This window comes from Condylura cristata, unplaced genomic scaffold (assembly GCF_000260355.1).
Source record: "Condylura cristata isolate star-nosed mole 26May11 unplaced genomic scaffold, ConCri1.0 scaffold00015, whole genome shotgun sequence".
Taxonomy (NCBI): domain Eukaryota; kingdom Metazoa; phylum Chordata; class Mammalia; order Eulipotyphla; family Talpidae; genus Condylura; species Condylura cristata.
Window position 1 is genome coordinate 28,191,700 of NW_004567116.1, and position 14,017 is coordinate 28,205,716.

Sequence of the window (14,017 nt, forward strand, 5' to 3'; positions counted from 1 at the left end):
AGGATGGCCATTTTGATGATGTTAATTCTCCCGATCCATGAGCAGGGGATGTCTTTCCATTTCATGGTGTCTTCTTGTATTTCTTTTAACAGTGTTGTGTAATTTTCTTTGTATAGGTTCTTTTGCTTCTTTTGTTAGGTTGATTCCAGGTATTTGATTAACGATCTCATTTTTTAAAACAAGACCTTTTTTTTGTGTTGCATTATTAATTATTAAGTAAAATCACACACTTATTTCTTCTAAAATGGGATAATTAGTATGGCCTTAATAATCCTTTTATTGAGAATCACATTTATGAAAAATGGATTAACTATTTCTATGAATGTTAAGTTTTCACTTCAGAGTACTTGGTAAATAAGGAACATTTGTCTACATTGTTAGACTTACTCTAAATAATGGATCTGTTATATAGGTATACATATGTACACGTATTATTTATTATGTGTTTATACATGTTTTCTATAGTAATGAATTGAACCAAATTACTCTATAAAATTTTTTCATTCATACTTCCCCATAAAATAAAATTCATGTCATGAAATTTTTATGAAGTTTATATGTCATCTTTAGGATTTTGTTAATTTAACACTACTTAGAAACTTACATTAAGTGAAAATAAGTTATGATTTGGACACTCATATTTTGTAGTTTACCTGGGATTGTCCTGGTTTATATTTATGTTCTTGATTTACAAATAATAGCTTCTCTTTTGATTTAAAAAATATCCTAATTTGAATGATGAATTATATGAAAGAATTCATGTAATGAAATTCTTTTCAACAAGTATTTATTGAAGACCTATTATGTATCTGAACTGTTCAAGGTGTCAGAGAAATAGCAAATATAAACAAATTCAAAGAGAAATGGCCTATAAGGTAACTCAGAAGATTTTGTCTGTCATTACCAAAAAAGTAATAAGGTAAATTGTCTTTGTATGAAATATAACAAAATAAAATCCAAAATCTGCCATTGGTGCGTGAGAAGTTAGTACTACTTGAATAACAGTACATTAAATATTTAGACAGAAAGAAACCTATCAACATTTTGAAAGAGATTAAGAGCTATGCTATGGATATCAATCAGATGGTAAGGATGCATGTTTTTAAGTTCATTGAGCACTTTCATTTAAAAAAAAACTTAAACTTGTAGCTGTAAAAGAAACAAACTGAATATATTTATTTAACTTAATTAAAATGTTTTTTTCAAGTAGACCTACAAATTTTAAATGAGGTTGCTGATAACTTGTAAAATCTTATTCATTACACCTATTATTTTCTTGAACAGTACAAAGTGAATCAACTGAATAAGACCTCACTTAGTGAGGGTATACAAATTATATAGGGAGGTCTGGGTTGGAGGAAGATTTTAGTTGGAAGAAGTAGTCAGGGACATTCTTCTTTTGAAATTCAATCAAGAAATCAATTTTACCATCAAAAGTGTAGTGTTAAAACACCCTACTAGAAAGCTTTTGTGATATAAGTATAGGTAAATGAGTTGGTTAATCAACTTTAACTCCTTTCGTAGTTCTTTCTTTGGGCAAATAAGAATTACTAGTGATTGACAGTGTCTTAGCATATTTTTGAACATTATTAGAAGATGATGTTCAAGACTATTAATACATAATGTAAATTTCTTTGAAATATTTTCTAATTCTTTAGTCCCATTTCACTTATATAGTCCTTTGGTTGATTCTGTCTTCTAAATTGAGGTTTGTATGAACTATTGAACTATTTATAAATTGTGGTTTGTGTCCATGAGCTGTTTGTAATTTTTTCATATAATTTGAAATTGAATTTCTGTCATTGCCTAAGTGGAAAATTTTCAAGTCGGTTTATGTAGGTGCAGTCTTTTACCCATTAGATTTCATTTCTTAGTCACAACAACATAAATAATATTGCAGTAATTGTCTTTTAATTTGCCCTTAACACCACTCTGATACCAAAAAAGTATATAAATTCTTAAAAAAGCAAAAAGATTTAATGAAGACTCTCCTTAAAGTCAGTGTCTTAAAATAGTTGCAATTCCCCTCTCTCCCTGCCCTTCCAGAAACATTTGTGGTTTACTAGAAAGAGTCAGAACTTGGGGATCAGACCATCTGGCTTAGAACCATGGCTTGATTTATTACAAGCTATGTTATCTTAGACTTATTTTTAGCTGCCTTCTTCAGACTCATTTTCCCAAGTTTGTTGAAACAGATAAAAATGCTAAATGCTAACTCCAGCACATAGAAAATATTTGGACCATCTCAAAAAATGTTTATTCAGTCTGAATCTACACTTCTTAGGTTGATAAAACATTGTTATTATCTCTATATTTTATTGGATTTACTTTTCTACTGCTGACATACACTACAGTGGATGGCTATTGAGATCAATTAGTGCAATGGTGACCAAACTGGAAGTAACTCAGATATAGTACAAATACTGCCAAAATTCCTGGCAATTCCATCAGGTTTGTTAGTTGCTGTGTCCACCTATCTTCAATGTCCTATGGCTATTTTAGTTTATTTTACTTTATTGAATAAAATAAGTAATAGGCACTATAGTTCTACCTGTGCTTTGTCATAGAGATGCTTGTGACATTGACCCTGACCTGAAGGAGTTAGCAATCCAGTAGGAAATTCCCACTATGGCCTATATGTGCTTTTCTCCCCCATTAATTTTCTCTGTAGGTTCATGAGTACTTTTCTCTATAGAATTATGGGTAGCACATGATTCTTTTCTAATTTACAACAGAGACTTTAACCCTGAGTGGGATGAGCCTGAGATCTATGTATTTATAAAGCCTGCTGCCTCTGCAATGATTCTGGAACCACTGATTTTATACAAGCAATGCCATTCTTAAATATTTTAAGCATTTAAACAATTAAAAAAAATTAGAACATTTAAAATTTTCCATTAGAACGCGATTTTTATAAACTTATTTAGTTCCATTTAATAACCTGCAGTTATTGTATAAAGTGATCATCTTTTAAAACCCTGAATCATGCTTTTCTATACATTTGTAAGAAAATGATCCAGTATTAAAATGGGACATCCTATAAGTGGCTAAACTAATTTTTCTCTGTAGACTGAACAAACATATATTGACTTTTAATGTACTGTTTAAAAGAATGAGAAATCTTTTAGAATATTTTGCTCGTTTCATTTTAACATGTTCAAAGTCATCTGGTTATAGACTTTAACTTTCTTTTTTGGTTATTACTTAATAGTTATACTAGGAATATTGTATATTCTATATGGAAAACATTAGCTAATCTTCAAAGTAATTTTCTAAGCATAATGTGTTCTCATAATACAATGATAACACCTATTGTACACAGAAATCATCATTAAAGTTAAAATTATGAATAATTATGAATATCCAGCTGAATTCAATATGAAATAACAATCAAAGACAGAGCAATTTTAGAATCAATATGAAATTTCCATTTGAATTTTCCCTCTCAGACTCATAATCTGAATTGGTGATGGGTGGAATCTCTATCACTGGCCTATTATCTGATCAGATACTCAGCACAGTAATTTGGGAGGCTGAACTATCTATGATTATACATATATAAAGAACCCAAACAGTCCCTTACTTGTTTTGTTTTATTTTTTTAAATTAAATTAAATTTTAACTTCATCAGTCTTAGCACTGAAAACAGCTAGATCCATTGGATGTCCTGATACTTATAAACAACACAGAAAAAAAAAAGAGTTGGATTGGGCTATTTAATTGATGATCAAGTAATTGTGAGCAGGGGTGTATTTTACAAAAGGGAGATTCATAGAGGAGCCGGAAAGGGCACTAAAAAATAGAGAAGGAGCAAAATTTCAATATTGAGAATCCAGGACTACATATTTCAATAGATCTATGGGAGTTAAACACAAGAATCAAAATAGGGGGTTCCCAGCACACTGGATTAAAGTGCAGCACTATGAAGCTACGGTGGCCACTGCAGCAAGAGTTGTCTCCCCTGCCAGGGTGGTGACCCACATGGTGCAGCAGACCTCTCTTGGCTTACCCGCTGTTCCCTTTAACAGTGTATTTCAGTGCATCTGCCTTTTCTGCTCCCCACTCTGTCTGGTGAATCTTCTCGTACCCCTATCCCTAAACCTGTACCTAAAGCCTGTACTCCAGTTCTGTATGCATACATAAATAAATCTTTAAAAAAAGATTATAAGGAGAATTTTATCTATTTTTGTCTACTGGGCAAAGTAATTTTGAGAAGGTGGATTATTTAGGAGTACTTACGAGGACAAAATTGGTGACCAAAATGCCTGATTTTGAGTCATTCATATATGATTTAATAGCTTAGGATTCAACCAAGTTACTTGACTTTTTCCTCATCTTTAAAATGGGGATACCAATAGGTCCTACCTCATAGGATTGTTGTGAGGAAAAAATTAGCTTATTTATATTTATACAACTCCTTCTAGTACAAAAAATGCTATATAAGATTAATCTGTTATTATTTACTGAGGTGTAATGAGTTAGGGCAGGCATTTCTTCTATTTATACTAGCAAAGTTATAAGTACACCCTAGAAATGAATAAGGTTTTTGTAAAGGTAACTGTCCTAAGACTTAGTTGTATCTGGGCAGTTCCTCATACTTCAGGTTTTCAGGTGACTTCCTCTTAGGTAGCATCTTTCCTACTTGGCCTGTATACATATTGCACCCTAAGGAGTCGCAGGTCTGATGTGTGGAAATATCTGAGTGCATTTCTCAGCTTTTTATGGATGTTCTAAATATTGTATCTGGAATGTTTGGGAAGGCTATAGTTTGCATAATCTTTGCACTTGCACTCAGAAGTAGGAGGCCATAAGCTCTTTTGAGAGAGGGACTAGTAGGTAAACATAAGAGCATATCTTGGCCCTCCTGGTGGCGCAGCAGGTTAAAGCACAGCACTGAGAATCTAAAGCCGCTTCCCCATGAGTTCGATTCCCGCCTGCCCGGGAGGTGACCACATGGCGTGGCAGACCTTTCCTGACCCACCCGCTGCTCCCCTCAGCAGTGTACTTCGTCGATCTGCCTGTTCTGCTCCCCACTCTGTCTCTGGTGAAGCCTCTCGCTGCCCCTGAGCCTCTGGCCTGTACCCCAGTTCTGTATGAACAAATAAATAAACTTAAAAAAAAAAAAAAGAGTGTATCTTGAATGTCAGGCTAGATGTTAACTTTCTGAGTAATTCCAGGCGTATCACTTTGTCAAGATCTGTTTTTACATCTAAAGGATGCCAAAGTTCATTTTACTGACCTCTGGTTTTCTGATTGCCTAACTATGCTTTTAAACATATACTTCTAAGCCTTATATGGTGTTAAAATTCAAAGTTCCGTAGAATACTGTTCTTTGAGAAATCCCCCTATATATTCTGAATCGGGGGCAGGGAAGATAACTTTCCTCTAGATTCCAGATTTCATTGAATTAGGAATCAGAAAACCAGATTCAAATCCAGTCAAACGCTCTATGACTGGATCAAATTTCTTTACCTCCTGGAAGCTTAGTATATCATCTTTGAAATGATAATAACAATGTCACAATTAGGATGAAGATTAAATTAGACAGCGCATATGCATAAAACTTTTTTAAGACAATGCCTTATTAATAAATAAGGTTTATTTTTCTTAAAATTTCCTTGTTCATTTTCTCAATCTGATGGAGTTTCTAGAAAGAACCAATCCTACAATCCTGGTGGCGATATTGAGACAAATAATTTCACTGTTTTTGGCCCCAAAGAATTCCATGTCTCTGAAAGACTAGAAATTACCATTTTTACGTCTGAATTATGGAGATTGACCAACTGACCAATTTTCATTCATAGAGAAATGCAATGTAAAGGCAGTCTGTCTATACTGAAGGAGAAATGTTTCAAGATACCTTCATTTCCGGACCCCAAGAGGATGGGCTAATAAAGCATAATGGATTGAAGGGCCAGCTGTGAGGCTGGGAGATTGGATGGCAGAGTTCCATTGATTGTTCTTGCTTTGTTGGGATTTGCAACATGAATAGACCTCAGTTGATCCAGGACTAGACTTTTTACAGTTAGAAAGTGGGGAAACTGAAGGAGAGGTGAGTGTACCCAGAATAGACAAGTGAGTTTGATCTTAACTTAGGGAGTTCTTGGGTATCCTGTTATGTGTGTATACTAGATGTTTTTGACATTTAAAGGACAGTTGCATACATTTTAAGGAAATTCTCACACATTTGGTGAAAAAAAAAAAACCCACAAAGGTCAACGAAAGTAGTCTGCACCTCAGTCCATGAGCTGCACTTCCTGTGTTGTGGTCCATAAGTGATTCCTAAGAGTACAATTGCTGCATTTATTAAACTTTTTATTTACTGAGGAGTGGACAGTAGCATATGGGAGCAATGACAATAGCTGACTGATGAGAAAACAAAGAAATTCCAGTATTTTGCTGTTTTGAAAAAAGTCATTCAGAATTTAGTCATATTGGTTCAGCTGTTGTAACCAAAGACTGATAAGATAATAGAGTTCTTTGTGGTGGTTTTGTACTGAAATCCTTTATCTTTATGATGCACTGGAACCCTTTAGAGTAAAAAGCTTTTAAAACTGTTGTTGGATTCAGAACCCAAATTAGCTGTTCATACACTGGGACAGGGGTTCCTTTCTCAGGCAGTTACCACAAAGTAACTTTTATTAGAGGACCTTCTAATAGATTGGTTCTTCATCTTACTCTATTTACATTTTGTTGCCTTTTTGCTGTCCTATTTTGTGACATTTAAAAGAATGCTATATCAAAAAAGGTAAGTGGTTAAGTGATGGACTGAGCTTGTAAAGTGGGGACATCATGGCCGATCTGATGTATAAGAAAGCTGCAGGGCGAGATGCAGCAGTATAACTAGGTTACCTGTGGGCAGAAAAGATCAAATGCAGCTTTCTCTTATGACTAGCATTGTATTTTTGGCTTTCTTCTCAGACAATGTCTATTAAAAAAAAATTAGAACTGACTAGGGAATTGGTTCTTATGAGTTTTTCAACTTAATTTAAAATCCTTCTGGATGGTTGGCTGAGTTCCTTGATTGATACTGCCTTGGAGTTACTATTAAGTGCTTTAATCTTCCCAGTACTGTTGTGAAAAGCGTATCTCCACCAGAGAACTCTCCTCCAGTGTCACAGCCACCCTCCCTGTCGCTCCAAACACAGTTTCAGTACATCAGGCTTCTTGTCATTTCATTGTTAAATTTATTAAGTTTATTAACGTAATATATAATTCAATAAAAGAGAAATGTTAGGTAACACTTTTTGATTCTTTTAAATTCCCTAGGATACATTTTTAGATAATGCCATTTGTTGATACTAGTTTTATATGACTTGGTAAATATACATTGTGTTTAAACTCCATGACTTTCATAAAAATGAAGAGATAAAAGCGTGCAGACAAATTCATAATTTTTTAAAAAGATTTATTTATTTATTCATATGGAACTGGGGTACGGGCCAGAGATGTGGAGGGTGAGAGGATTCACCAGAGACAGAGCGGGGAGCAGAACAGGCAGCTCTAGGAAGTACACTGCTGAGGGGAGCAGCGAGTCAGAACCCAAATTAGCTGCCAGGAGAGGTCTGCCACGCCATGTGGATCTCCTCTGGGCAGGCGGGGATCAAACTCATGCGGGAGCGGCTTAAGCTTCTTAGTGCTGTGCTTTAACCCACTGCGCCCCCAGGGAGAGCCCAAATTCATAAAATTTAACTTAGCTACTCTCTCTTTTTTCCCCTCTCCCCCCTCTTACCCTTCCTTGTACCCTCTATTTTTTTTTTCTCTCTCTGCTGAAGTGCTTGTTTCTGGGTTTTCTCATTAGAAAAAGTTAGTTATCACCACATAACAGTGACCCACTTTTGGTTACAGCTGTAAAGAGAGTTACCTGTTTAAAATTTCATGTTGTAAATGGCCTAGATGTGGGGATATTGTAAAAGAGGTGGAGTAAATACCTATTTGGTGAGGAGTTCTGTAAAGTGCCTGCCTTGCCCCGATTTAGTGACTTCCCGATGCCCAGTCTTATTTCTAGCAACATTGATTGTAATTACATATATTTCATATGGCAGAACTAACTAGCTGATTGTGGTGTCACTTTTATGAGCTCATGTAAAAAAAGACTTTTAAATGACTCTTAAACTTGCTTGTATTTATTTTTCATTTATATTAAGAAAAGACTTCTAATACTGGATTTTACCCAAATGCCTCAAATTTAAATTTTCTCTGTTGGCTTTGGGCCTAGGGACAGATAGTTATAGATTATAAAGTTTAAAAAATAGTCTATTTTTGTTAATTGTTTTTAAGTTTTTCAGATTATGGCCAAAAGAGGCTAAGAGGGCTGATTCTGAAACTGCTATAGTGAAAGATGGTATTTGAAAACTTTTGATGAGGGAAATTGCTTGCTGTATTTACATTTTGAAAAGTGTTTCCTTATTTACGCACTATTGACTTCCTATTGAGACTCAAAATTTTAAGTACAACTGGTAAAGAATTCAATGGATCAAACTCAGTAAATCTGAAGTCACTGGAATAAAGGCCCCTAAGAAAAAAATGTGTCAATTTTAAAGGTCTTTCCTAACTGAAGACCATTTTGTGATAGAGCCAAAGGTTAATAAAATCAGTAGTGAATGTAGCAATTTTACAGATAAGCTATTCACAACAAGTGTAGTTACTTGAATAAAAAGCTAATTCAGTTCTAAAATGCCACATGCAGTAGCAGTGAATAGCTGCTTTTAGGTGCTTTCTGGAGGAGGATAAAATACAGAATCACGGCACTCTTCTCTTCCAGCGTCCCTGGCTGCCTGTAAATTGCTGTGAATGGGGCTGTGGGCTGACAGGCTCTATTAAGACAAACTGCCTTTCTCATCGGAGAGATAAAATAAATCAGGTGTTTAGTCAAATTAAAATACTTCAGCTGGAGCAGGCCCTGGGGAGCACTGATCCACCTGACTAATCTGAGAGAAACTCAAGACAGATGTGGTTTGGGGATAAAGACGACCCCATGAAAAAAAAAAAAAAAACAAAAAACTGCTGTTTGGAGTTGGAGAATAGAGTTTACAGTGGAAGGTGTTAGATGCACACTGTGTATGATATGCGATAAAAACAGACACATTGATGTAGAGAAGCCATGTACAGAAGCTGTTTTTGCTGGTTCCTTTTTTTGTGGTTTGTGAAACTACCTCTGTTTCTGTGTGGGAGAAACTATTTTCTGGCAAGAGAATCATTTTAGAGAATCACTTAGAGATAGCCTGAAGAATGTGAAACCGAGGATATTTGTTTGGCAGCTACTGATGACCTCTGCTGGCCTGGACAGCTCCTCAGGATCTGATCTACTTTTTCTCCAACTTGATTTGATCAATTCTCAAAACATAACTTAAGACAGAATTTTCTATACGGAGTTAAATAACCTCAAAAGGGCAAATTGTATGGTATTTTGCCTTCTTTAACATAGCCTGACGGTATTTAGGCTGCCCCACTATGTCCCATAAATTTTCAACAACTCTGGCAGTTGTAGTTCCTTTGCCAGTACAACAGTTCCTGTTCAATTAAACTCGTATTATTGGAGATGAAATAACTCGTGTTCAGACGTTGTTTGGTCAGTATGATTCAGACCTGGTGTTGTTGTTGTTGTTGTTGTTTCTTTTAGATCATCATAAACATTTGCTGTTAATTATAACAGAAGAACCCAGCACCATCAGTTTTAAATATCTGGGTTTAAACAACATTATGCATGAGCAAATACACCACCCCATGCCCACCCCCATATACAAACTAAACATTTCAAAAACATAAACTGGAGCTTCTCAGCACTATGAAGCTTTCGCCAGCCACTGCAGGGGAGTTGGATCCCCAGCCAGGGAGGTGAACATAGAGCAGCAGACTTCTCTTGTTTCACCCTCTGCTCCCCTCAGCAGTGTATCTCAGTCTGTCTGCCTGTTCTTCTGTCCACTTGTCTATGGTGAATCCTCTCACCCCTTGCACTGCTGGACTACACCCCAGCTATTTTGTGCATAAATAAATAAATCTTTAAAAAACCCATAAACTATTGTATGTTCTAAGTTAATTGAACTCTCCTTAATTTGACCTCCAAGACTAATGCCATATTACTAATAGAAAATAGGTGTATATATTATATATGTGTAGTTTTCTATTCAGGACACTAATTTCTCAAGGTTTCAATAGAAATTATATATATGTGCATGTATATTTATATGTATGTACATTTACATGTATATACATTAACTCATATGTATATACATATAATATACGCACACATGCATATAAACATGCATATAAATTATTTATATTTGTATGTAAATATATAGCATATAAATTTCCCATTAAGGGAACTTTAGATTTGCTATACTATTATACTTCATTCCAGCCACATTTGTTTTCCCCATATATGTCTACTCAAAATATATATGTGCTCTTCGAATTTAAGGAAAATACAGAAACGGCCTTCTTATGAGTGTCTATATCCTCAGTTTAAAAATACTCGGCTCTGACTTGTTTTATTCTTTAGTCCAGTGAAATACTTACTTAAATGTCAATTATATTTTACAATTAAACAAATTGAATGTCATGCTGATTTTTAAAAAAGATTCAGTTAAATGGCATTCTGTAATTCAGATATACTTACCCATATCTATTAGCGTTGGAGCCACAAATGTATTTGTAGACTTCTTGGCTTCATTTTGAACAGAAGAGGCTAAGGAGACATTTGTATCCTCAGCTTCTCTCTTACCTATTTAAAGGTTTTACATATTGAAGATAGCTGAAAGACATTGTTTAACCTGAGAGAAGAGAATATTTTCCAGTCTTTACTTAGTAAATCTAAATTTTAGAACCAATTCTTGTATGATTCTTAACCCAAAATTTCTTGATTATTTTTCTTTTTTATAGAAGCATAATGATACCGTAGTAACTTTCCTAGTATCCAATAAACTTTTTATTAACTTACATTATATCCATATATAGATAGGTATAACAAGAAAATTGTACAAAATACATGTAGCTAAAGGTGCACACATTCTCTTTATTTATTCTTATAATATTCAAACTATTTTCTGTTGTTGCAGCCAGAATGATAACAGCATCAGTTGATGAAAATACTTTAGTGATTTTGAAATATTCTTAGAATAAATATGAAGTTCACTAAGCATGGTTTGTGCATCTGGAAAGAACTAAATATGACTTTTTTCTGCCTCTGACCTCCACTGATATTTTGCTTCCATTAATTTCCTTGCTTAAGTTTTAGTACCTTCTTATATCTTTTGGAAAACACTGAAATACTCCTACTCCTCCCCTCTACAGGCCTTTGAGGAGGTACCCTAAACTTGACCTCCCAAACTTGATTAAACTTCCACCTATCTACCTTTAACAATGCATAAGATGAGCAGATAAATTGCGTAGTTCTTGTTTTGTTCTCATATATGTGCATTATTACATACATATTGAGCTTGTCATGATTTTGAAGAGATTTTATGATATACTCTGGAAACCTACTTTCATATTTTAATATATTAGCTCGAGAAGTTCTTTTTTTACCAAAATGAAAATACCATTACTGAAATTAAAAATAAATTGTTAAGAAAATAATTGATTCCAGTGGTCAGACAGTTTCCTTTATACAGTACAGTGTTCTCATCAATGGCATGCATTTGCTAATACCTCACTAATTTCTTTTCTTTTATTTTTGATTTTAGGTTATCTTTTAGCTTACTGAAATTTTAAGGGGCATAGAGGTACTGCTAGTTTATTCATTTAGAACTTGATTTGACATTGAGAATTCCTAGAGTGCTAGCTTTTCTGCTGATAGTAGTTTTTCCTGATGGGAATCACATACTAGAAAGTGCTAGACATAATCTCTGATGGTTCTCTTTTCCATGGGCCATGCAGAAAGTAGGGCTACTCTTAATTTAAATGTTTTAGTTTTTCAGGTTGTCCCTAGCACATTCTTAGTAGGAGTGGTGATGGTAGGTGGGAGGGTGGGGGTTCATTAGGAGATTTGAGCCTCCTCTTCCACATGCACAAAAATTGGCAATCTTCGTCCCCTTTGACAGCTGGTGGCATCTTTCTGAAAAGCTTTCAAATCATAGATCATTTCTTCATAATGAAACCTGTGTAGTTCAGATACAGTGGGTTGAAACTCTTATCTTATGCTGCAGTAAAATGCTCTAATTTAGATTCACAAAAGGATTCTGTACCCTTTACTTATGAGAGCTGTGCAATTTACCCATAAAAAGACTGTTCAGTACCATTAGTGCATACCGTAAGTGTTCAGCAACATCATATTCATTAAACACCACATCCTTATGCATAACCTTTTCAACCTCAAATGTGTTTTTTCCCTTTGAAGAATGACAAATGACAAAGGGGTGAGGGAGTCCTCTAAGCAACATGGTTGCCTTTAAGGATGAACTTGGAACTTTAGCTTGATCCCCTCATAGGAAAAATAACAGCTTCAATCCTTTCTTACCTGAGGCAACACAGCTTTATTTTCATTTTAGAATTTGTTCCATGGCCAAGAGAGTGACCCCTCACTTCTGAACTTTAGACACAGATTTTTGAACAAGAAAAATTGTATTAGGGCAGTGATCAGAAAATTCCTTAAATAACATTTATTAAGCACCTACTCTTATATTCTGTGTTAGTCACTAAGTGTAGAAATGGCTATAGAATATTAACACAGTACACAGGTTCTAATCTTTGCTATTAAATATTTCCTAGCTTGACCAGGTAGATGTGGCTTGGGGCAGAAAAGGAATGTGGTGAAAGACAGAATGAAATAGGTTGCTCTGGTTTTTATTGTTGATTTTTCAAAGAGTAAAAGGAAAGAGTGAGTGAGAATTTCATTGATAACAATATTTTTTTCTTGGCAGGGGCAATGACTAAGCCTAACATGTATCCCACTGCTATAATTACTGTGGTGTTCCCAGACTCACAATGACCTTCAATTATTATCCTACATCTTTAAGTATCTTAGGGTGGTCACTTTCTAAATCTTCACCCACCCCAACCTTTCCCCAATTCATTTAGACTTTTCACAAACTTGTGAGATATCTTCTTGCTTTCATTTTAGGTACACCTGAGAGTCTGGCAGAAAAAGAACGACAGCTCTCCACCATGATTACCCAGCTGATCAGTTTACGGGAGCAGCTTTTGGCAGCGCACGATGAACAGAAAAAACTGGCAGCCTCACAAATTGAGAAACAACGGCAGCAAATGGACCTTGCTCGCCAACAGCAAGAACAGGTGAGCTCTGCAAAAGGAGCTGACTAACTGGAAATGTGGAATGTGCCAAGCTCAGAGAGTAATCACACTGATTGGTTTATTTGTCATAAGCACTCCTAAAAATCAAAGAAGAAGAAGAAAAGAAGGAGGAAGCCTTCTGAAAATCCAGGGTCTTCAAGAATGCCGAGGGCTTATGTGGAAGACAGAGAAAGGCATCATAGCAGCTGAGCATAACTGAAGTGATTACATTGTTTCAGGACATTTGGATTTGATTAGTCACTCAGGGATTCTTATTCACATAGACATCACATGTATTTCCAACATACCTTAACCATGAGTAAGTCTTTTTTCTCTGAGCCTCCTGCTTCTCGTCCAGAAGAAGAGGTCTTGGTCTAGAAAACTTTGAAGACCTTTCAACATACTGACCTAACCTTCACTTTAAAACTAGGGTAATTGTATATATCAATTTCCCCAGAATTGCCCCAGGTAATATCTGTTTTTTAGGGAAATTATTAAGAACAACCCGCCTTCGACTTGTAAGAGTTGTGCTAGTTTGAGTGAGAAATTATAGATTAATTAATAGCTTAGGATAATTATTGAAAACAAATGAGCACAGGATGCCTATAAGAATTTTACTTCACTGATTTAGAAGTGACAAGAAAGAAAAAAAAACAGGAAAGTTTAAATATATAACTTTGAAAAGATTAATCACTTTCCCAAATGTTTTTCCTGTCTCATAAGAGCACATTAATCTAGCAACAATGTTCCTATAGAGTCGTCCCTGATGCTTTAGATCAGACAGAGC

At 35.1% G+C, this 14,017-nt stretch overlaps 1 protein-coding gene across 3 annotated transcripts in view; it reads left to right on the forward strand.

Moving 5' to 3' along the window:
- SOX6 (SRY (sex determining region Y)-box 6) overlaps nt 1–14,017 on the forward strand; it is a 424,758-nt gene that overhangs the window by 238,613 nt on the left and 172,128 nt on the right. For all 3 annotated transcript variants that reach the window (XM_004683015.1, XM_004683014.1, XM_004683016.2), the window contains one exon: nt 13,061–13,233. In XM_004683015.1, coding sequence (XP_004683072.1) covers nt 13,061–13,233 — 173 coding nt within the window. The remainder of the gene's footprint in view (nt 1–13,060; nt 13,234–14,017) is intronic.